Source organism: Mirounga angustirostris, unplaced genomic scaffold (genome assembly GCF_029215605.1).
Source record: "Mirounga angustirostris isolate CCGP_5_RB_7025 unplaced genomic scaffold, mMirAng1.0.hap1 SCAF_8, whole genome shotgun sequence".
Taxonomy (NCBI): Eukaryota; Metazoa; Chordata; class Mammalia; order Carnivora; family Phocidae; genus Mirounga; species Mirounga angustirostris.
In genome coordinates, this window is record NW_026991716.1 from 100,842,752 (window position 1) to 100,866,322 (window position 23,571).

Here is a 23,571-nt window from a genome sequence, read left to right on the forward strand (position 1 = left end):
GCCCTGTGAGCAGTGACACTTCTGTACTAAAAAGCTAAACACACCAAATCTTGGTTTTTAAAAACTACTCTTCATTAACAGGAACCAAAATTCTTGGATAAATGGCTGATTCTAGGGCTGGCATTGAGAAAAAATAAGGTGACCCCATAAAGTATTAAGTGCTCAAAGAATGGAGAAATATCAAAAGGACACAGAAACCCACTTAAGGGGACTCCAACCATTCAAACTTCCAAACTTCGGATGATTTGAGCATTAAAATAAATTATGGTAATATGTTAAGAGTATTGAATAAAATAGGAATCCATGAGTCCACACTAAAATAAGTAGGTACATCAATAGACTGAAAAAGCATATAATGATGGTATTACAAAATTATCATTGGCAACAATATTAATAATAATTCAGACAATACACATCAAGAAGTGGTGAAAGTAGTGGTTGGTGAAAGTGGGATAAGGAATGGGATTTAACATAGTCTAAAAGAATATCCTCTCAAAAATATTAATTATAAAGGGAAAAACAGTAATGTTGAAGTAGAGAAATCTGACAGACACCATTTTAAGTGACGAGTTCAGTGCTACTATTGTGGACAAAACAGGTATCAGATGCTATCCTATGTAATGAAAAGATGGTTGCATTTGTGATATCCTAGCTAAAAGTATATAATTTGTATCTTAATCATGAGGAAACATTGGACAAAACCTAATAATTTGTTTATGATCATTATAAATGTCAAGATCAGGAAATAAAGGAAAAAATAGCAACTGTTTTGAATTGAAAGAGACTAGAGACATGACAGTTGGGTCTAATATATAGATTCTTTATTACAGAAGTATTACTGGCATAATTAGTGAAACTTGAGTGGGATCTCCGGGTAAAGAGTATACAGGACTATTTTGTATTATTCTTGCAATTTTTTTGTAAATTTTAACTCTTGCATAGTATGTAAGTTCATATTTTTATTATTTTTAGGCACAATGATTATAAAGTTGTATCACCTGCATTAAGAGCAGTTGGTAATATTGTGACTGGTGATGATATTCAAACACAGGTGAGTTCAGACTTTAATATGATAAATAAGATAATGGATTTTGAGAAATTTATCAAGTTTCATACTAGATACTTCATACTTGGTTACATATTAATCAAGACTTTAGCATTACCATAACTATATAGGCATCTATAATGTGACAGCATATTCTTGATGATAAGTGCTCAACCTCGAATACCTGTATGTGAAAGCACTATTCCTAGATCTATATCGATATAAAGAAGTACAAGGTAGGAGGTTGGCTCTCGAGGGATTTATAATAAAATTGAAGAGAAAATATATATTAAAGCAAAGCAAATTACCCAAGTTAGTGTATGTTTGCTGAGAGTTGGTTGGTCAGTAAACGCTATAGAAGTTTAAAAAAGAAATCACTATGCTGAGAAATCTTTGTAGATTCCATAAAGAAGTTGGAATTAAAGCTATATCTTAAAGTTGGGGAAGAACTTAAGTAAACTAGAAGAGATTTATGTGAACATAGGTACAAAGGCAGACATGTGTGGGTTGTATTTAAGAGACATTAAGCTTGACTGGAGAAGGAACTGTTAGTGAAAGGGTGATTAATTATAAATAGTTTAAACATGGGGTTGGTTGGAAGCGGGAGGTCCTTTTATAGTAGATTGAAGACCTAGATTATGGGAATGGAAGGAAAGATAGAAAGGAAACATTTTCCTGGTTAGTAACTATGTGTGTGTGTGTGTGTCTGTCTCTCTGTCTTTTGGAGGATGGTGAGTTACCAGAAAAGGCGTAATGTCAAGATTGACTTTAGATCTGGAGCAATCTTTCTTGAAGATAGAAACTTAAACTCTAACACATTAGATTCTCCTTTGCTTGCCACCATAACTTAAACTTTACTCTAATTTACATATCATCTTTCAGGTTTAATCTTATTTAATCCTATTTAGATATATTAGTTATTAAATAGTTGATCCTTAGTAATTTGATAGTTACTAATTTAAAATATCTCTTTAAATGAGAATGCCCTTCTAAACATAACACTCTTAAACAGAATTTTGGTACACTGTTTCATACATTCTTCACCAAGTAAATTTAATGTAAATCATTGTGGGTATTCTGAAAATAGGAACATAATTAATTATGCCATGGAATGAAGAATGTAAAGGGACAAAGCAGAACATACTTCTTTTTTATTTTTTTTTTTAAAGATTTTATTTATTTATTTGACAGAGAGAGACACAGCCAGAGAGGGAACACAAGCAGGGGGAGTGGAGGAGGGAGAAGCAGGCTTCCCACTGAGCAGGGAGCCCGATGCGGGGCTCGATCCCAGGACCCTGGGATCATGACCTGAACCGAAGGCAGACGCTTAACGACTGAGCCACCCAGGCGCCCCCCAGAACATACTTCTTTACAAAAGAAAAGTGGAACAGTAAAAAATTTTAATGAAAAAAGTTGACTTACTCTATACATTGAGGTTTCTTACCAGTTATGGAATTAGGTACTTTCAAACTGTTTCATCATCTTTTTTTCATCATCTCATTTGGCAAAACTAGAGTTTGGATCCTGACCAGTCACTAAATCTCTCTTGAATTGTCATATCAGTTGAATTCTTGAGTGTATTCGTAAACATGAAGGACACACCTCTGGTGTCCTGCTTATTCTCATTTTAGTGGTTTGACAGAGCACTTTACTGCACCAAGTTTTGGTGAAGTGGAAAGAGTAGAAGGTAGCAAGTACCTAAGTTTTACTTTGAGAGGAATTTCTTTTTTCTTAATTTAGTTTTTCAAGAGTGATTTTTGTATTTTTATAAATCAGTCTATCTTTCTGTAGTTTTTTGCTATAAAACTTTGTTTCCATTTCTGATTTTTGTTTCAGGTAATTCTGAATTGCTCTGCATTACCATGTCTCTTACACTTATTGAGTAGCCCAAAGGAATCAATCAGAAAAGAAGCCTGCTGGACTGTTTCTAACATCACTGCTGGAAATAGAGCTCAGATTCAAGTAAATACCTTTCAGATCTAAGAAAACAGGAAGATCTCTTGAGTCAGTTTGGACAAAAGTCAGCATTTTATCAGTGATTTTTTTTTTTTTTTTAATGAGTTACTTAAATTCTTGAGAAGGATTTTACAGAACATGGCCTTTTCTTCTCTAAAATAATAACATTCATTTATAGTGGTCTAGGGAGGAATTGTGTGTGGGTGTGAGTATAAAATTGCCCACGGTGCTGGACACATATGGCTAGTCTTAAAAAGGGATTGATTTTTATTAGTTTTAAATAAGTTAGGTAATAATCTTCCTCTCAAAACTTTTAAGTAATGATTTATTAGAGTCTTATCAGGCTTCTTGAGTCAAAAATTACTTATCCATTTTGATCAAGTATCTACCTTGTGCTTTATCATCTTTATTTATTTTTTTTTTTTTTAAGGATTTTATTTATTTGAGAGACAGAGAGAGTGAGAGAGAACATGAGCGGGGTGAGGGGCAGAGGGAGAAGCAGATGGGGAGCCCTATTTGGGGCTCAGTCCTGGGACTCTGGGATCATGACCTGAGCCGAAGGCAGACGCTTAACCAACTGAGCCACCGAGGTGCCCCTGCTTTATCATCTTTAAAATTAATATTCTGTTAATATATTTTCCAGTCTTGAAAGTATGAAAGTTTGTTGAAAGATTAGAAAGAGGGGCGCTTGGGTGGCTCAGTCTTTAAGCTTCTGCCTTCGGCTCAGGTCGTGATCAAGGGTCCTGGGATTGAGCCTTCCATCAAGCTTCCTGCTCAGCGGGAAGCCTGCTTCTCCCTCTCCCACTCCCCCTGCTTGTGTTCCCTCTTTCCCTGTCTCTCTCTCTCTGTCAAATAAATAAATAAAATCTTTAAAAAAAAAAAAAAAGAAAGATTAGAAAGATTTCCAAAGATTTTTATTTCCAAAAAGCGTGATGTGACATTTTAAAGCCATTGGGTCTTACAATTTCTCTACTTAATAACATTTTTAAAACAGTATTGGCACTGTTTATCATTTTTCCTCCTTAGGCTGTTATAGATGCAAATATTTTTCCTGTTTTGATTGAGATTCTTCAGAAAGCAGAGTTTCGCACCAGGAAAGAAGCAGCTTGGGCTATAACTAATGCAACATCAGGAGGTACTCCAGAACAAATAAGGTGTGATACAGAGTTTTTTAATTTTTTTTTTTAAATGTAAATGGGACAAAATGAAGTACTACGTACTTTTTATTTGTTGATGAAACCGAAACATTATTTCTAAGTCATTTTAATGTGAAATGAAAGCATTTGTTACATCAGTTGTATTATTCATTCACAGTAGTTTTTGTTTTGTTTTGTTTTTTCAGTAAAGGATAATTAACATCACTTGCCTTGGCAGACTATTTATGAAAAATCAGAGATTAAGAATCTGAAAAAGAACAGTTTATATTAATTTGCAAAATATACTCTGATGGACATTAAATATTTTTTATACCATTAGAGTCACGTGCATGTGACTTTATTATATAAAAATGACTAATGATTTGAACATCCACTTATTTAAAATAATTATTAAAAATAAAATTAAATACTGAAATAGACATTTGTTTGTATAGTGATGTTCTCCTAGTCAGTTGTTAGCCTTACCTGTGGATGGTATCTTTTCTTTCTCTATACTAGTTTTCTTTTTTTCTTTTTTATGGTAGCTTTTTTGATAGGCCTTTTGTTGTTTACTTGTTTCTTTTACTAACAACATAAATACTAGGTACATGGGCTTTGAAGTCAGGCTGCTTTAAAATCCTGTTCCCTCAGTAAAGGTTGTGTGACCTTGACAAAACCATTTTACCTATCTAATCCACAGTTTCTTCATTTTTTAAATGAATTTGATTAACAGATAATACCTTATGGTAGTCTCTTGATAATTAAATGGGATTCATACATTTAAAGTGCTTAACATGGTGCCTAAACATTAAGTTCTCTACTAAGATTAGCTGCTATTATCGTTATTTGTAACCATCACAACTTTTATGATCAGAACTGATTCCTAAATTTCTTATTATCTTGTGCTTTTATTCTCTTTTCCCCCATAGCAAGGTTCTACTTCGCACTTGTATAAAAGCTTGACTTCCTACAGAATTTTCTTATTCTATGGATTTGTCTGTGAAACTCAGGACTTTTTAGGTTTCTTGAAGTGACTGTTTAGGAAGTATTTTCTAATGAGTATTTAATTTATGTCTTAATTTATAAAACAATAAATAAGGCTACTAGCTATTTTAAAAAATCACTGAGAGGATTTTGAAATAACTTGTTGTGAGATCTTTGTCTTATTGCCTTCATTTGTGCTATTATCTTGGTGTCTTAGATTTATATTTCTATATGTTGATAACATCTCTTCTGCTTTTTATTTTCCATTCTTCCTCTTTCCATTACATTTCCATCTCATTATGTTATGAATATAAAGAGTAATAAAACAAGATCTTCCCCCTGTTCTAGCTTGCATTTTTTTATAAACTAATATAATTTTTATCTGCTTTGGGAACCAAAGTTTCTTTGTTCACCTACAAATAGTTGTATTTTTTCAAATTGTTCTCATTATTATGTCTAGTCCATATATTATTACTTAAATTTATTGATATGAATCAAGTGTCCAAACTGAGATCATTATTTTTTCTAACCATTTTCACCATTTCATTAATTCTACATATATGGGAGGAGATCTTGATCTCAGATTGATTTCAGCATGTGTACCACTAATATTTATTGAATGTCTGATATTGCCAGTTGTTGTGCTAAGTCATTTCAGTTATTGAGTGCCAGGATAGTATCCAATACTGTCATATGCTTTATGTTCTTTAACTTCATACAGCTATGAGATATTCATTCAACAAATAGACTGATTAGTTATAGTATAGTACATGGCAAGTGAGTGCTCTAGTGAAGGTATGTACTTTTTTTTTTTTTTTAAAGGAAAGTGGAAACTAACTTTTATTGAATGCTTAACTGTATGTTTATAGCAACTCTCTGAGCTTGGTACTGTTATTATCCCCATTTTAAGATGGAGAAACTGAGGCACAGAGCAGTCACTCCAGGTCACACAACTAATAAGGAGTGGAGGTGGGACTTGAAGCCATGCGGTCTGGCTTCAGTACGTCTTTTTTTCCTTTAGCCTTAATGGACTTTTTTCCAAGGAAATAAATCAGTCACTTTATATTATAGAGAATGGAAAGGAGCTAATAAAAACTAGAAAAGGACAAAGTATTAAAAACAAGTAGAATAACTTTCGTGAACATTGTTTATTAAAATTATTGGCAACATAGCATGTTTTGCTCCTAGAAGCCTTTTTTTTTTTAATTGTGTTATGTTAGTCCTAGAAGCCTTCTATATGCTTCTGAAGCACAGGTGGTATTTTAGAACATCAGCTGTGATTGCTTTTGTGGGAAATTTGATTTGAATGTGCCTTCTCCCTCTTCATTTCTGCCTACTCCCATATGACCCAGGGTGTGTACATAGGCTCACCTTCAAATAGTAGCACCTTGAAGGCACTGTTATTCTTAGTGCTACTCATATGCCATGCAGAAACCGCCCACGTACCGGTTTGCTTGTATGTATAGTTTTGTAGTACTTGTTATCTCATTTATTGCTAATTATGTTAAATGAAAATAGGAGAGTAGAAAGAAGTTTTCAGTTTCCTATGTCAGTGAAAATTTAAATGTTTTAATGTTTGAGTTTGTATAAAAATGCTTTTCTTAATTGTTTGTAGAACATTTCACTGAAGAATATTTGCTATAAATAATACTTAAGTCTCTTTAAATGTTTTTTTTTTCTCTACTTTTTTTTTAATCACTCTGAAGGTATTTGGTAGCCTTAGGTTGCATTAAACCACTTTGTGACCTATTGACTGTTATGGACTCTAAAATAGTCCAAGTGGCTTTAAATGGACTTGAAAATATTTTACGTCTTGGAGAACAAGAATCTAAGCAGAATGGAATAGGCATTAATCCATACTGTGCTCTCATTGAAGAAGCATATGGTAAGCAGTCAGTTCAAAATGTATCATTATAGTCAAGTCTTTTTGTTTTTAATTGATATATAACATTACAAGTTGGTCTCAGGTGTACAACATAATGATTCAGTGTTTGTATATACTGTAAAACTATCATGATCACCATAATAAGTCTAGTTAACAACCATTACCATACATAGTTACAAAATGTTTTTCTTGTGATGAGAACTTTTAAGATTTACTCTCTTAGCAACTTATAAATACATAATACAGTATTATTAACTATAGTCCTCATGCTGTACATTATATCCCCATGACTTTATAACTAGAAGTTTGTACTTTTTGACTTCCTTCACTCATTTTGCCAGCTTGCCCCACTGGCAACCACCAGTCTGTTCTCTGTATCTATGAGCTTGTTATTTTTTTGTTTTTGGATTTTACAGATATGTGAGATTATATGGTATTTGTCTTTCTCTGTGTGGCTTATTTTATTTAGCATAATGTCCTCAAGGTCCATCCATGTTGTCACAGATGGCAAGATATCATTCTTTTTTATGGCTGAATAATATTTTATTATATACATATATACCGTTTTTTTTTTTAATCCATTCATCCATCAGTAAACACTTACGTTGCTTATATATCTTGGCCACTGTAAATAGTGCTGCAATGAACATGGGGGTACAGATGTCTTTCTAGTTAGTGTTTTCATTTTCTTTGGATAAATACCCAGAAATGGAATTGCTAAATCATGTGGTAGTTCTATTTTTGGGGGGTAGTTTAATTTTTTGAAGAACCTCCATAGTGGCTGCACCAATTTACATTCCTACCATCAGTGCACCAGGGTCCCATTTGTTCCACATCTACACTTGTTATTTCTAGTCTTTTTGATAATAGTCATTCTAACAGATGGTGAGGTAATTATTTCATTGCAGTTTTGATTTAAATTTCCCTAATGATTACTGACGTTGAACACCTTTTTAGGTACTTGTTGGATATCTGTCTTCTTTGGAAAAATGTCTTTTCAGATCCTCTGCCCATTTTTTAACCAAATTGCTTGTTTTTGGTGTTCAGTTGGTGCTGAGTTCTTTATATATTTTGGGCATTAACTCCTTAAGGTATATGACTTGCAAATATTGTCTCCTGTTCTGTAGGTTATCTTTTCATTTTGTTGATGGGTTCCTTTGCTGTGCAGAAGCTTTTTAGTTTGATGTAATCCCCACTTGTTTATTTTGACTTTTGTTGCCTTTGCTTTTGGTGTCAAATCCAAAATATTGCCAAGACCAGTGTCAAATAGTTTATCACTAATGCTTTCTTCTACTTTTATGGTTTCAGACCTTACATTCAAGTAATGTATTCAGAGTTTGTTTTGTGTATGGTATACATTAGTGGCCCAGTTTCACTCTTTTGTGTGTGACTGTCCAGTTTTCCCAGCACCATTTTTTTTTTTAAGAGACTGCCCTTTCCCCATTGTATGTTACATTCTTTGCTTCTTTGTAGTAAATTAATTGATTTTATATGTGGATTTCTTTCTGGGCTCTCTATTCTATTCCACTGATCTGTTTTTATGCCAATAAGTTTTGATTATTATAGCTTTGTAGTATAGTTTGAAATCAGAGTATGATGCCTCCAGCTTTGTTCTTTTTCTTAAGATTGCTTTGAGCTATTTGGGGTTCTTTGTGCTTCAATATAGGGGCACCTGAGTGGTTCAGTTAAGTGTCTGCCTTCATGCCCTCAGCTCAGGTCATGATCCCGGGGTCCTGGAATCGAGCCCCACATCAGGCTCTTTGCTCATTGGGGAGTCTGCTTCTCCCTCTCACTCTCCCTCTGTGTGCTCTCTCTCTAACAAATAAAATCTTTAAATACATATATATTCACATAAATTTTAGGATTGTTTGTTCTATTTCTGTGAAAAATGCCATTGGTATTTTGATACAGAGTATATTGAATCTGTAGATTGTAGATTGCTTTGGGTAGTATGGACATTTTAACAATATTAATTCTTCCAACCCATGAGCACCGAATATCCATTTATTTATATCTCCTTCAGTTTCTTTCATTATAGTTTTCAATGTACAGGTCTTTCACCTCCTTGGTTAAATGTATTCCTAGGTATTTTATTCTTTCTGATGCACTTGTAAGTGGGATTATTTTTTAATTTCTCTTTCTGATAGTTTGTTATGGTTGTATAGAAATGCAATAGTTTTTTGTACTGATTTTGTATACTGCTACTTTACTGAATTCATTGATTAGTTTTAAGTTTTTTGGTGGAGTCTTTAGGATATTCTATATATAATACCATGTCATCTGCAAATGGTGACAGTTTTACTTCTTCCTTTTTTAATTAGATGGCTTTTACTTCTTTTTATTGCCTAATTGCTCTGGCTGGTACTTCCAGTACTATTCTGCAATGATATAACTGAAGAGGTTTACCTGTAATTAAATGAAAAATATATTCGGCATCACCCAGACTTAGTGTAGATTTTTCTTCTTGTAAGCAATAAAATAGAATGCTCTAGATTTTGCTTATTTTGTAAAAATAGGCTTTTTCAGTTTCACTTATAGTTTGTACTTTTGGTATATATACAGTAGCTACCTGGATTTGTAAATAGTACTCATTCCATATTGATCTCCTCTGGCTCTTTCTCTGAGAGAATATGTGTGTGTGTTAGTTTGCTCACCTTTTAGTTTCTTCATTTGTGTTTGTTTTGGTGCTTATCCTTTTTGTGCTTTTTATAAATAGTATAATTACTCTAGAAAGGACCTTTGGAGTTACATACTCTAAAACTGTCATTTTAAAATTGAGAAACTAATGTATAGAGAAACCAAACTTATTTGGGCAAAATGACACAGCTAGCAAGGTGGAGTCTGTGATCTTTTTTTTTTTTTTTTAAAGATTTTATTTATTTATTTGACAGAGAGAGAGAGCGAGAGCAGGAACACAAGCAGGGGGAGTGGGAGAGGGAGAAGCAGGCCTCCCGCCAAGCAGGGAGCCCGATGAGGGGCTCGATGCAGGGCTCGATCCCAGGACTCTGGGATCATGACCTGAGCCGAAGGCAGACGTTTAACGACTGAGCCACCCAGGCGCCCCTGTGATCTTTTTATTCCCAGGCCTGTGCTATTTCCTCATACCACACTGCCTTACGCTGTCATTCTTGAAGTTTAAGACATAAGTGGTGTTGGCTATCAGTATATGCAAAAATTAGATAAGAATAACAACCCCATTGCTGATGGACTGACAGATGCTATTGATTCATTATTTTGGTTCAAATATCTGATGAAACTTGAGTAACAATTTTCTTCATATATATATATATATATGTATAAAACAGGTCTGGATAAAATTGAATTTCTGCAAAGCCATGAAAATCAGGAAATTTACCAAAAGGCTTTTGATCTGATTGAACATTACTTTGGTGTAGAGGAAGATGACCCCAGCATTGTACCTCAGGTGGATGAAAGTCAGCAACAGTTCGTGTTTCAGCAGCAGGAAGCACCAATGGAAGGGTTTCAACTTTAACTTGGTGGAGGAAAAATATATGGCTACAAAGGATAGTTTCAGAGATACCTTCTTTGTTACAATGTCAGTAGGAATGTTTGATGTGTTTTTACTTAGAACAGAAAAGAAAAAGTTGATGCACTTTTAAAAAGCAAAACAAAAAAGTTTCCATTCAGATGCAATCTTTCATTATAGTTTTGTTTTTATTTTGGTGTACCTATATTTGTGTTTTTATTGTTTTGTCTATTTTTTGTAACTATTTGTGAGCAGTTAAATACATATGAAATTATTTAGTAACTTAAGCTTGAAAAGGAGAACTTTGGGTAAAGTATTACATATGGTTCTGAATTTTTTCTAGCATCTTGGAAACTGCACATTAGCAGTACAGCTGATAATTGCATTTTGGCAGTAAGTCTGACACGTCCAATCTACTAAATCTACCTCTATCTTGAAGCAAAAACAAAAAAGCTTCAGAAGCATGAAATAGTGTAAAAGCTAAATTAGAATGTGAAAATATCTATTACCTTAAATTATAAATCACTGTGCTGTAGGTTATACTTTGCAAAAAAAAAAATTACAACAGAAAACCTGTAAAATTTATTTATAAAACATGTAAGTATTGTACTGATAATCAATTAAAATGTGGCAATTGTGAAGAGAAAAGCTGTTCTTCATGTTGAACACATTAAAATGATTACACAACATTTAAATATTTGTGTTTTTAACATGTAAATGCTATTATATTAGTATATTTTGTATTTTGACCAAATATGCTACCATTTTTGAAATAGTGTTTTATTATTTTTTCACTCTTCATTTTAAAAAGCATCATGATAGAGATGCCATCATGAATCTAAAGCAGTGCTGCATAGCAAAAATAATACTGTAATTCTTTCTCTGATTTTTTCAGAGCAGTAATTGAAAAGTTTCACTTTTTGTGTAATAATAAACTTAGGTACTTTGACAAAATTATCCTGAAGAAATCACCTTGTTAATGTGTTAAATTTTATTAAATGCTCTTAATGTTTGGACACTAAAGGATGACACTAATGAAAATTGCTAAGGATTCTTTAATATAGTTGAAATCTATATTAGGAATTTTTTTTTCATTTTTCATAATACTTGGGAGGGCCATACTGCTGCTTGTAAATCAGTGTATTAAATTACATTTGTATCAGATTGGTCAATATAATGTATGTGTTTTATGTATTAACAGCAAAAACCTCTTCAAAACATGAAGCTTTTAAAAAAAGTTTCAGTAGAAAAAGTATATATATATTTATTTATAGATACATATGTAAATGTTGTCTGTGTGTTATTCTCACAGTGCTGTACTTGGTAGAGCTTTCTAAGCAGATATGGTACTGTTGAACTCAGTCTTTTCATTTATAGTTATATGCAGGCTATTTACACTTCCAATTATATACCTAAAATACTTATTTACAACTGTTTTAAGATGGGAACTAAAGCATTTTTGATATGATTCATAGTCTATTCTGTAAAGAAAGATTTCATTTATGATCGCATTTATAATGTTTCTGCTGGAAATCAGAGGCATGTTACAAGAAGAAATTGTATATAGGAGTACTTTTAAATAGTATGACACTTTGTAAATTATGTATCATGAAATTATGCTTTTGGCAAGACACTTAAAACCTACAGCTATAAAATACAGGTTTAAATGGTGTCCATAATGCTGACTGTATCTGCCAAACCTCTTTTATATTGTTAAGTAGAGGATTGTATCTGTGCCCATTTTATTGTAGTGGAAGTTATAAAGTTTAGTATAAAAAGTTTTTCTTTTGCATTATGTATAGTCAAAAGAACAGGGTAGTTATATCAAAGATTACCAAATTGATGGTGAATTTATGAGATAAACATTTTTTTGTGGTACAGATGGTTCTAAGTATCAGGTGACAGGGTATTCCACTCTTTCTAACCGAACTTGATAATGCAGCATAATTCATAAACTAACCAGCTGTGCCTGCTTTTCTTTTGAGGACCCTGTAGTCACATTAAAAAATATCTAAGCCAAGTCTTTCAAACAAAATGGTTCTTATAGAAGGAAAAATAATATATATGTGTGTACATACCCACACACATATAAAATGATTTTTGAGGGGATAATTTTTAAATTTTGCCAGTAAAACAAACCTTGTATCTCTAAATACAGAGTATGACTATATTTTAAGCATCTAAATTTAGAATTATATTTAATTTCTTAGATTTGTTATTGGGTAATTAATTTGATTAGATTTGAATGCAAGAGGGAGTTTCTGTCTAATAGTTGGGACCAGCTATGGGACATGATGATGATGACTTCATTGAACCAAGACTAGCAAATACTTTGTTACTAAAATTTTTTTTATATATGGCTACTCTTTTCAAATAAAATATTTAAAATGCTCCAAAATATATTTTCATTAATCTTCACTTACCCTTATGGAAAAAAATTTCTTTTTTTAATCTTGCTTTCCTAATAAGATATATTTAAATTCAAGAGAAACTGTGCCAAAAAAAAAAAAAAAATTAAAACATCTTGTAAAGGGGAAACACATGCAACATTAATGCAAAAAACAAAACACTTAAAGAGCCTTTTACATTTATTTAATTAAATTCATTGTTTTATTTTGTCTGAATTTGAATTTGTACTAGTTAATCTATGCAATTATGCTTGTTTTATATTTGTAAGTACTTGACTCACTAGCCTGGTTTTCTTTAACAAGTTTTATTTTGAAAGGTGTTCCTAGAACTTAATTTTTAGTGTCATTTTGTTCACTTAACTGGTAGCACCAGAACAAGAAAGCAAAAACAACAACAACAACAAAAACCCCCCCCACACACATAAAAAATCTGCTGGCACAGAAATAACATCATTTGGTAACTGTAAAACTTATTTGCAAGGTAAAGTTGATTTACTGAATAAAGGACTAAAAGAAGCATTACCTTTGCCTCATATTTTTTCTTAAGAAGGAGCATTATGGAAAAGGTAACTCTAATACAAAGTCTTAGTGAATTTTTGTTGCTGTTCTGAATTCAACAATCTACTGGCTGCTTTGTGAAACTGTGAAATCAAAGTAATTGTTGTTAACCTTTACTCATTTTAGTTCATAGCATTACTGTTTTATGAAATGTGACATTAGGAGCCAATATGGTAGGGCTCTACAAGGATAATGTGTCTTTAAATTCTGAATTGGGGAGTGGGATGAGGGGAGGATATTCTTGCCTAACTAAATAAACCAACATTTGAGCAGTATGCAATATTATGAAATGTTACAGCACTATATTAAAAATAATAAAATACTATTTTACAGTTGCATTTATATAAATGTGTCTGTTTCATTTGTTCTCAGGATGGTGTATTCCTAATGGAACAAAAACGATGCCCTCATTGATTATAATTCCATCCACTTTCTAAAACCAGTCAGATTGTTGTTTGTAGCATATCCGATAAAACAGTATGTTGCTTTTATTTTAGAACATATATTCTGCTATATATCAAATTTGTCTTTGTATTTCAAGCTTTGGAAGTTACCAGACATTCACATGTTTTGAGATTATTTTTCCCTTTACTGTTATTTTAATGCAATATAATGCATTTATTTAAGGGGTAGAGTTTTAAACCTGATAAACAGAAATCAGAGGGAATGTCCGGTTTAATTTATTAATGAACTCTGGGATACATGGTCCACACCGTAGCCAAGCCTAAGCCTCCCTAGCCTAATATTTTTGTTTTCTTCTGTTGCTACTATGTTTTGCTTTGCCTAGCTTTTCCTTCAGTATTTGAAACTATGTTAATCAGTAGTGAAAGTAATTGGATCGGTTATTTTTAGGGTACCTTACTCTCAGTAAGGCAGTCTGCAATTCTAGTGACAAATGAATTCCTGAAAATGTATGAAGATAAAATGTACAGGTCAATCAAAAGACTTAAATATGCAGTGGCATTCCCTTCCCAGAAATTCCTAAGTACATCCTTTAATGATGTGTTTGCTCAATTTTATATATGTTCTTTTTTTAAAACTTTTAAACATTTTTTATTTAAATTCAGTTAATTAACATATATTATTGGTTTCAGAGGTACAGGCCTATGATTCATCAGTCTTATATAATACCCAGTGCTCATTACATCACTGCCCTCCTTAATGTCCATCACCCAATTCCCCCATCCCTCCACTTCCCTCCCCTCCAGCAACCCTCTTTGTTTCCTATGATTAAGAGTTCTTTAATTTCCTTTCCTTTCATATCAAAGAGTTGACTAAGTTCAGTGAGCACATGATTCCCCCTTTTAGCACATCAAACATTTTTTGTATTTGTTTCAGTAGCTTAAGTTTTAAGAAACACACATCATATCATTATTAATAGCACTTTAACATTTCAGTTTTCCATTCTGGTATGAAATAGAACTTTGAAATAATTGCTGTAAAGCACCACCAGAACTAAAATGTTGACTGGGGGCAACCCCACGAAATAAACAACTTGGAACGCTCAGTAGTTAATGCACAACCATTTTAATTTGGAGACAGTAGGCAGTTGAGGGAATTTAATGTGTAATGCCCAAAGGTGCCTGTTATTTAAAAATTGAATGTTTTAAACTTACAGGCTACTTTTGAGGGATCTCTCCTGTTCTTTTTCAGTTACGGTTAACATGTTTTTAAAATCTAAAATAGCATGACAAAATTTAATACACTTTATTTAGGGTTTTGACGTGACTCACCATCTTCTGAGCATTCCATCTTTTAAATTGTTTTATTATAAAATATACACAAAGAGAATAATGTGAAAGAAGACAGTTTGAATAACAAAATGAACGCTTACATATTCACCACCCAACTTAAATTATCAGTCCTTTGTAACCATTACTCTGGATTATGTTAATAATTCCTATGCTTTTCCTCATTGTTTTATCTCATGTTTATGTATCCCTAAAATAGTTTCCCTTCCCTGTCTTTGAAATGTATAAAATGGGATATTTTACGTACTCCATTATTTTTTTTAGCTCAATGTTAACATCTTTTGAGATGCATTCACATTGATGTATACGTCTGTGGTTCATTTTCTTTGCTGTATACTATTCCATTTTGTGACTACATCATGATTATCTGATAAGGTAACTCTTCTATTTTGTTCTTCTTCAGGATTGTCATAGCTCTTTGCATTTTCACATAAAGAATTCACTTCTCAAATTCGGTTAAGAGCCCCATAGTGTTTTTGGATGAAAATCTAGAGGATAGTTTTGGAGGAATTAACATCTTAATGATACTAACTCTATCCATGAACAAGTTATAGCTTACCATTTACTTAGAGCTTCCTTACTGTATTTCAAAAATTTTTTTTGTAGTTTTCTTTACAAAGATCATTCACATTTTTAAAGTTTACTCCAAGGTAAAACTTCCTTATGTTTTTCATTGTCGTAAAACAGTTATCTTTTGTTACCTAAAATTTTCCAACTTGCTGCTGGGGTGTAGAAATGTAATTGAATTTTATATATTAATCACGTTAACAATCTTGCTAAATTAATTCCAATTTATAGATGATTTGGGGTGTCTGTAGACAATAGTAACTGAATAATGGCATTCATTTCAAATCTTTGTTTCTTTTTCTTATTTTATTATGTAGTATCTCTAGTACAATATTGGTTAGAAGTAATAGTAGCAGGCATTTTAAACTTGTTCTTATTTTTTTTAACATCTTTAATGTTGCACCACAAAATATGATGTAGTCAGTGTAGTTTCCCTTGCTTTTTGCAGATTCTTTATTATCAAATTTGCCTACCCAAAATCAAAATTCAGGGCATTTTCAAGGTTATTTGTGGACATTGTGTAGAGTGGTGAAAAAATTGAGTCACCCAGGGCACATGTTCCCAGCTGAGGTTGAACAAAACAGTGCTCTGCTTTCTTATTTCAGCTTTCATACTATAAACAACTATCCTTTCCTGATGTATTTAGTGCTACGTTTCTTGCACCTTTTTTTTTTTTTCTGTTTAAAACGGCCTCCAAATATGCTGAAGTGCTGTCTAGTGTTCCTAAGTACAAGAAAACAGTGATGTGTCTTAACAAAAAACATTATGTTAGCTAGGTTTTGTTTAGGCATGAGTTACGGTTCTGTAGGCTGTGAGTTCAGTGTTAATGAATCATATATATAGTCTTTAAGCAGAAACACACACAGAACAGATTATGTATTTAGTTGACAAAAATGCTACCAGAGGCTCTCAGGAATCTAACCCTGTATTTCCCCAAGGAGTAATGATTTAGTACTTGCTAATTCAGTGTTTGCAGCAACTTTATACGATAACTCCCATGAGTAATGAGAATTGACTGTTTTTGTAGATAGTTTTTGTCAGCTTTAAAAAGTATTCTTATTCCTAGTGTAAGGTTTTTATTTTGTTCTGTTTTTAACTCGAATGGAGTTGAAATTCATCCGGTGTTTTTTCTGCATCATGAATAAGCATATGGTTTTCCATTGTTAATATGTTAAAAAATAGACTTTCCAGTATTGAACCTATTTTAAGATAAACCCAATATGTCATTTACCATTTTATTGCTTTTAAGCTCTAAATGCACCCCTCCTCAACCTACTTTGTGATATTGGTACTGGACCCTGTAAACATTTCTCCTTTGCCAAGTGGCATGATGTTAAGCTTTGTCAGTAAAAGGTACTGGAGAGACATTGAAGGAGGAAGAAGTGTCCTGACCTCTTCCAAGTGTGCTTTTCTTAGTTTTTGCTCCTGTGATGCCCAGCCACCATGCAGAAGTCTTCCGGGGTTCACCTCCAGTGTGGTTGCAGTGGTACTTCTGCAGGCAGCTTCCTGGTAAGTTTCATTGGCACCTCCAATCAGCTTCCAGCAAGGTCAGTTGGCACTCTTATGGGCAGCTCACTGGAGAGTTACCCCAGTAACCCATCTGTTTTTTTCTTTTCTTTTAGATTTTATTTATTTATCTGACAGAGTAAGAGAGCATAAGCAGGAGGAACAGTAGAGGGAGAGGGAGAAGCAGACTCCCCGCCAAGCAGGGAGTCTGATGCGGGGCTTGATCCCAGGACCCATCTGAGCCACCCAGGTGCCCCGCCCCTCCATCTGGTTTTCTAGCAAGTTGCACAAACAGCCAGTAGGTAGTTGCCCAGCTTGTTTCACTGGTGCTCCAGCAGGCTTGCAGTGAGCCTTGCAGGCACCCCAGTGGGCAACTTCCAGTAAAATTAAGCAGCACCTTGCAAGCAAACATTCTAGGGAGTTCCTCCAGCACCCCTGAGAGCAACTTCCTGGTGAGTTTTGTTGGCATCTCAGTGGACAGTTTTCTGTTTGCCAGCCTCAGCCTGAGACACCTAAAGAACCTAGCTGCCATCCAGGAAAGCTACATACCAATGAGGTCTGAATCTTAGCCTTGGAGGAGAGGGCCCTATTCCAAGTTCATTCCTTCCTTGGACATAGTGGTTGTTCCCTACAACTGCTTCTGTTATTTATCTGACTTCTCTTTACCTCTAGTAGCCAATCCCTCATTACTAATCTTTTTACATTAAATTTTCCCTGTTCAGGTATCAAGGACATGCTGCTTTCTTTAAAAAAAATTTTTTTAATTGAGTTATTTACTTACATACCATATAATTTATCCACTTAAAGTACACAATTCAATGGTTTCAGTGGTTTCTATATTCATACAGATGTGTAACTATCACCACAATCAATTGTAGAACATCTTATTTTGAGACTCACTTCTTTCATTTAGCATAATGTTTTCAATGTTTGTCCATGTTGTAGCATATATCAATAGTTCATTCCTTTTTATTACTGAGTAATATTCCATTGTATGGATATAACACATTTTATTTATCCATTCATTGGTTGATGGACATTTGGGTTGTTTTCACACGTTGGTTATCATGAGTTGTCCCCTTTATCAAATAACCCTCTTTATGTTTGATAATATTCTTTGTTCTAAAATCTACTTTGATATTACTATAGCTACTCCTACTTAGTGTTGCATGGTATATTTTTTCCTTCTAAAAAGTAAAAACTTTTATTTTTTTTTTTAAAGATTTTATTTATTTGAGAGAGAAAGAATGAGACAGAGGGAGCATGAGAGGGAGGAGGGTCAGAGGGAGAAGCAGACTTGCCGCCGAGGGGGGAGCCCAATGCGGGACTCAATCCCAGGACTCCAGGATCGTGACCTGAGCCGAAGGCAGTTGCTTAACCAACTGAGCCACCCAGGTGCCCAAAAGTAAAAATTTTAATTAATTTCCTCCTTTATAAAGATTTCTTGTAGGCAACAAAGAGGTCTTGCGTTTTTATTCTGATAATATCTGCATTTTAACTGGAGTGTTTATAAATCATTAACAATTATCATGATTATTGATTTAGTTTAGACCTACCATCAGGCTTTTTGTCCCTTTTTTTTTGGCCTGCTTTTTCTTTTCTACCTAGTTTTGGATTAAGTATTTTTTAGGGTTCCATTTCATCTCCTTTTTGACTTATTAGCTGTAAATCTATATTTGTTTTTTATTTTCTATTGGTTGCTTTCGGCTTTAAAATAGGCATCTTTAATTTTGGCTACTCTTAAGTAATATGGAAGCATATCACATATCACACTGCACTTTTGAGCGCTTGAAATATGCCTAGTACCATTGAGAAATTGAACTTTTAATATTATTTTAATCAAGTTAAAAATAAAAACTGATAACTTTACTTTTATTAGAAAACCTAAGTATAGTTGGAACAACTTGGGTAAGGGAATCTTTTTTTTTTCCTATACATTTTATGAAGTCTAAATATAGATCAAGTATTTCCGATCAAAATTTAGCCTTTGAACTGAGATGTAAAGTCTACATTGGATCTCAAAAATTTAAAAAGGAAAAAATGCAAAAGATGTTAATAATGTTTATATTATGATTACTTGCTAAAATACTGTTTTGGCCATTTTGGATTAAATTCCATCAAAGTTAATTTTACTGATTATTTTTTACTTTTTAACATGGCTATTAGAAAATTATAAATTTCATAGGTGGCATTATTTTTCTATTTGACAATACTGTTATAAGCAACTTAAATATACTTCCATTTTCTCCTTCTCTGCCTCTGTCCTATTGTTTTCATACATTTTACTTCTCTATATGTTATAAATCCCATAATACGTTCATGGTTTAGTCATAAATTTTTACTTTAGTCTATTGTTTTAAAAGAGGTTTAAAAATTATAAAGTTTTTATATTTGCCCCCATAGTTACCATTTCTAGTGCTCTTCAATTCTTTGTGTAGATATAGATTTCCATCTGGTATCATTTTCCTTCTACATGAAGGACTTTTAATATTTTTGCATTCTGTTTGCTGGTGGTGAATTCCATCACCCTTTGTATGCCTAAGTCTTTTTTTTTTTTTTTTTAAAGATTTTATTTATTTATTTGACAGAGAGAGACACAGCGAGAGAGGGAACACAAGCAGGGGGAGGGGAGAGGGAGAAGCAGGCCTCCCGCGGAGCGGGGAGCCGGATGCGGGGCTCGATCCCAGGACCCTGAGATCACAACCTGAGCGGAAGGCAGACGCTTAACGACTGAGCCACCCAGGCGCCCCTGCCTAAGTCTTAACTTCACCTTCATTTTTGAAAGATTTTTAAGAGGGAGAGAGAAAATCTTTTTTTTTTTTTTTTTTAAGATTTTATTTATTTGACAGAGAGAGAGCACAAGTAGGCAGAGTGAGAAACAGGCTCTCCACTGAACAGGGAGCCTGATGCAGGACTCGATTCCAGGACCCTGGGATCATGACCTGAGCTGAAGGCAGACGCTTAACCGACTGAGCCACCCAGGCACCCTGGAAGAGAGAAAATCTTAAGCAGGTTCCACAGCCCATGACCTGAGCTGAAATCAAGAGTCAGATATGTGTAACCAACTGAGTCACCCAGGCAATTCTATTGAGTATAGAATTCTAGATGTATTTTGTTCTTTTAAGATGTTGCTCCACTGTCTTCTGACTTGCCTTTCTCTGACAACAATTTTTCTATCATTCTTATCTTTGTTCCTTTGTAAGTAATGTTAACTTTTTCTTTGGCTGCTTTTAAATTTTTTTCTTCATCACTGATTTGAAGCAATTTGGTTATGATGTGTCCTGGTTTGCCTTTTTTCATGTTTCTTGTTCTTGCAGGTAGGTGAGCTTCTTGGGTCTATGAGTTTATAGTTTTCATCAATTTTGGAAACATTTCAACCATTACGTCTTCAAATAGTTTTTCAATTCCAATTTCACTTATACTAGGCTTCTCAAAATAGTCATACAGCTTACTGATGCTTTTTTCATTTCTTTTTCTCTATGTGTTTGGGTAGTTTTCATTGCTTTGTCTTTATTTTTTTAAATTTAAATTCAATTTAGTTAACATAGTGTATTGTTTCAGGGGTAGAATTTAGTGATTCATCAGTTGCATGTAACACCCAGTGCTCATTACATCAAGTGCCCTCCTGAGTGGCTAAAATTAACAACTCAGGAAACAACAGATGTTGGTGAGGATATGGGGAAAGGGGAACCCTCTCACACTGTTGGTGGGAATGCAAACTGGTGCAGCTATTCTGGAAAACAGTATGGCGTTTCCTCAAAAAGGTAAAAATAGAACTACCCTATCACCCAGCAATTGCACTACTGGGTATTTATCCAAAGGATACAAAAATAGTGATTCAAATGGGCACATGCACCCCAATGTTTATAGCAGCAATGTCCACAATAGCCAAAGTAGGAAAAGAGCCCAGATGTCCCTCGACAGATGAAAGGACAAAGACACAATGGACTATTAGTCAGCCATTACAAAGTATGAAATCTTGCCATTTGCAACAATGTGGATAGAACTAGAAGGTATTATGCTAAGCAAAATAAATCAGTCAGAGAAAGACAAATACCATATTATTTCACTCATTTATGGAATTTAAGAAACAAAGCATGAGCATAGAGGAAGGGAAGGAAAAATAAAACAAAAACAGAGAGGGAGGCAAACCATAAGAGACTCTTAACTATAAGAAACAAACTGAGGGTTGCTGGAGGGGAGCTGGCTGGGGGGATGGGGTAATTAGGTCTTTAAACTCACTAATTTTGTCTTCTGTTATGTCTAATTTGTTCTTAATTCCATTAGTGTATTTTTCATGTCGGACTTTGTATATTTTATCTTTAGCAGTTCTCCTTGGGTCTGTTTCATATCTCCCATGTTTCTTATACTCAAGCTTTCCTGTACTCTGTTGAACACAGCAAGTATGATTATAGCTGTTATGTTGTCCTTATCTGCTGATTCTATCATCTGGTCTGTTTCTTTTTATTCTTTTTCTTCATTATGGTTTGTATTTTCCATTTTGCATATATTCTTTTCATGTCTGGTAATTTTTTATTGGATACCAGGCATTGTGAATGTGACTGTTGGCTATTAGATATTGGGTTTCCTACATCTATTCTTAAGCTTTGTTATGGGACACAATGAAGTTACTTGAAGACAATTTGATACTTTACGGTCTTGCTTTTAAACTTTGTAAGGCAGGCACAGAACAGCCTTTATTTTACTACTGAGGTAATACCATTCCAAGTACTCTGCTTCTCTGTCAAATATGAGAGTTTCTAATTTGGCTGGTGGAACTCAAACTATTCTTGGCCATGTGTGAGCTCCAAAAATTGTTTCACCTTGTTCTTTCACGTTGTTCTTTACATGACCACGTGTAGTGGTCACTTGTGGTCATCAACACTCAGCTGCAGATCTCTAGAGCTCTCTGTACAGCTCTCTCACTTTGGTTCCCTAGCCTGTGAAATCTAATTGTCTTATCTTCCCTGGACTCCTAACTCTTCTCCTCAACTCTGAGAAACTTCTAGGTTCCACCCAGGTTTCCCGTCTATGCCATGTAGTCTTGAAACTCTTTAGGCAGTAAAGTGGAGCAATTACCAGGTCCAACTAACTTATTTTCTCTATTTCACAGATCACTGCCCTTCATTGCTAGATGCCCAATGTCTGGAAATTGTTGTTTCATGTTTTTGTCCAATTTTTTAGTTGTTTCAGGCAAGAGAGTATATCTTATCCCTATTACTCCATTTTGGCCAGAGCAGAAGATGGCATACCAATTCATAACGTTCTTTTTAATATCTCTGTTGTACCTTGGCTTTCATCCCTTTTATCATTTCTAAACTGTTTTTTATACTTTTTATCTTTTATCTTGAAGACTCTGCCAAATTCAGTTAAATCAACCCTCTATATTCTATGTTTTTATTTATTTTGTTAGTTCCTACTCTTAATTTTGTAATTTCCAATCCTTTATTCCCTTTGGATTTATTCTATATTTCTTTTTCGAATTTCTAGGGATGTTTAATACATTTGTTATAAACCTTTCTTTTCTAAGAAAAGCATATTGAGGCTAACAATTTACTTTGAATTACCACTTCAAGTACATTCCACAAGTTTTGATATATAGCTTTTTCTTAATATTCAGTTCTAAGCATTTTTAAATTTCTATCATGATTTACTCTTTGACCTATGAGTCATTTAGAAAATCACACTTTAAAAACCTTATGACAATAAATAAACAAGTGAATAAAAACATCATCCTATTAATTTCTAAGTTGCAATATGATTGCATGAAGTTCAAAAGTTGATGAAATGTGCTTTATGGTTTAGTATGTGATGTTTTAGTGAAAATTCCATGCATGCTAAAAAAGAATGTGTATTATTGATTCACATCTTTTATATATTTACTAGTCAGTGGAATTTGTCAGTCTCTAAGAGAGATGTGTTAATTTCCCAAGATAATGGTGGGCTTGTCCATTTTTCCCTTGTAGTTCTGTTTTTTTATGTATTTAGATGCTACATTACTTTGTGCATACAAATTTAGAATTAGTATAACATTTTTCAAGTTCAAGTGAGAATTTGTATATTTATGTGTTAAAAAACCAGAATAATAGTTATTACAAATTTTATTTTCAGCTTATGTGGTGACTGAATTTAAATAAAACATAACCAGTTGAAACCTAACGGAAAATGTTTTCTTGGGCGCCTGGGTGGCTCAGTTGGTTAAGCGACTGCCTTCGGCTCAGGTCATGATCCTGGAGTCCCTGGATCAAGTCCCACATCGGGCTCCCTGCTCAACAAGGAGCCTGCTTC

At 33.7% G+C, this 23,571-nt stretch overlaps 1 protein-coding gene across 2 annotated transcripts in view; it reads left to right on the forward strand.

The window, feature by feature from the left end:
* KPNA5 (karyopherin subunit alpha 5) overlaps positions 1–11,035 on the forward strand; it is a 51,007-nt gene extending 39,972 nt beyond the window's left edge. The window contains exons 10-14 of one of the 2 annotated variants that reach the window (XM_045865382.2): positions 973–1,051; positions 2,882–3,007; positions 4,028–4,155; positions 6,828–7,006; positions 10,312–11,035. In XM_045865382.2, the coding sequence (XP_045721338.1) occupies positions 973–1,051; positions 2,882–3,007; positions 4,028–4,155; positions 6,828–7,006; positions 10,312–10,499 (700 nt within the window). In that variant the 3' untranslated portion in view covers positions 10,500–11,035. The remainder of the gene's footprint in view (positions 1–972; positions 1,052–2,881; positions 3,008–4,027; positions 4,156–6,827; positions 7,007–10,311) is intronic. The other variant, XM_045865383.2, reaches the window with a different exon arrangement.
* The last annotated feature ends 12,536 nt before the right edge of the window (positions 11,036–23,571 follow it).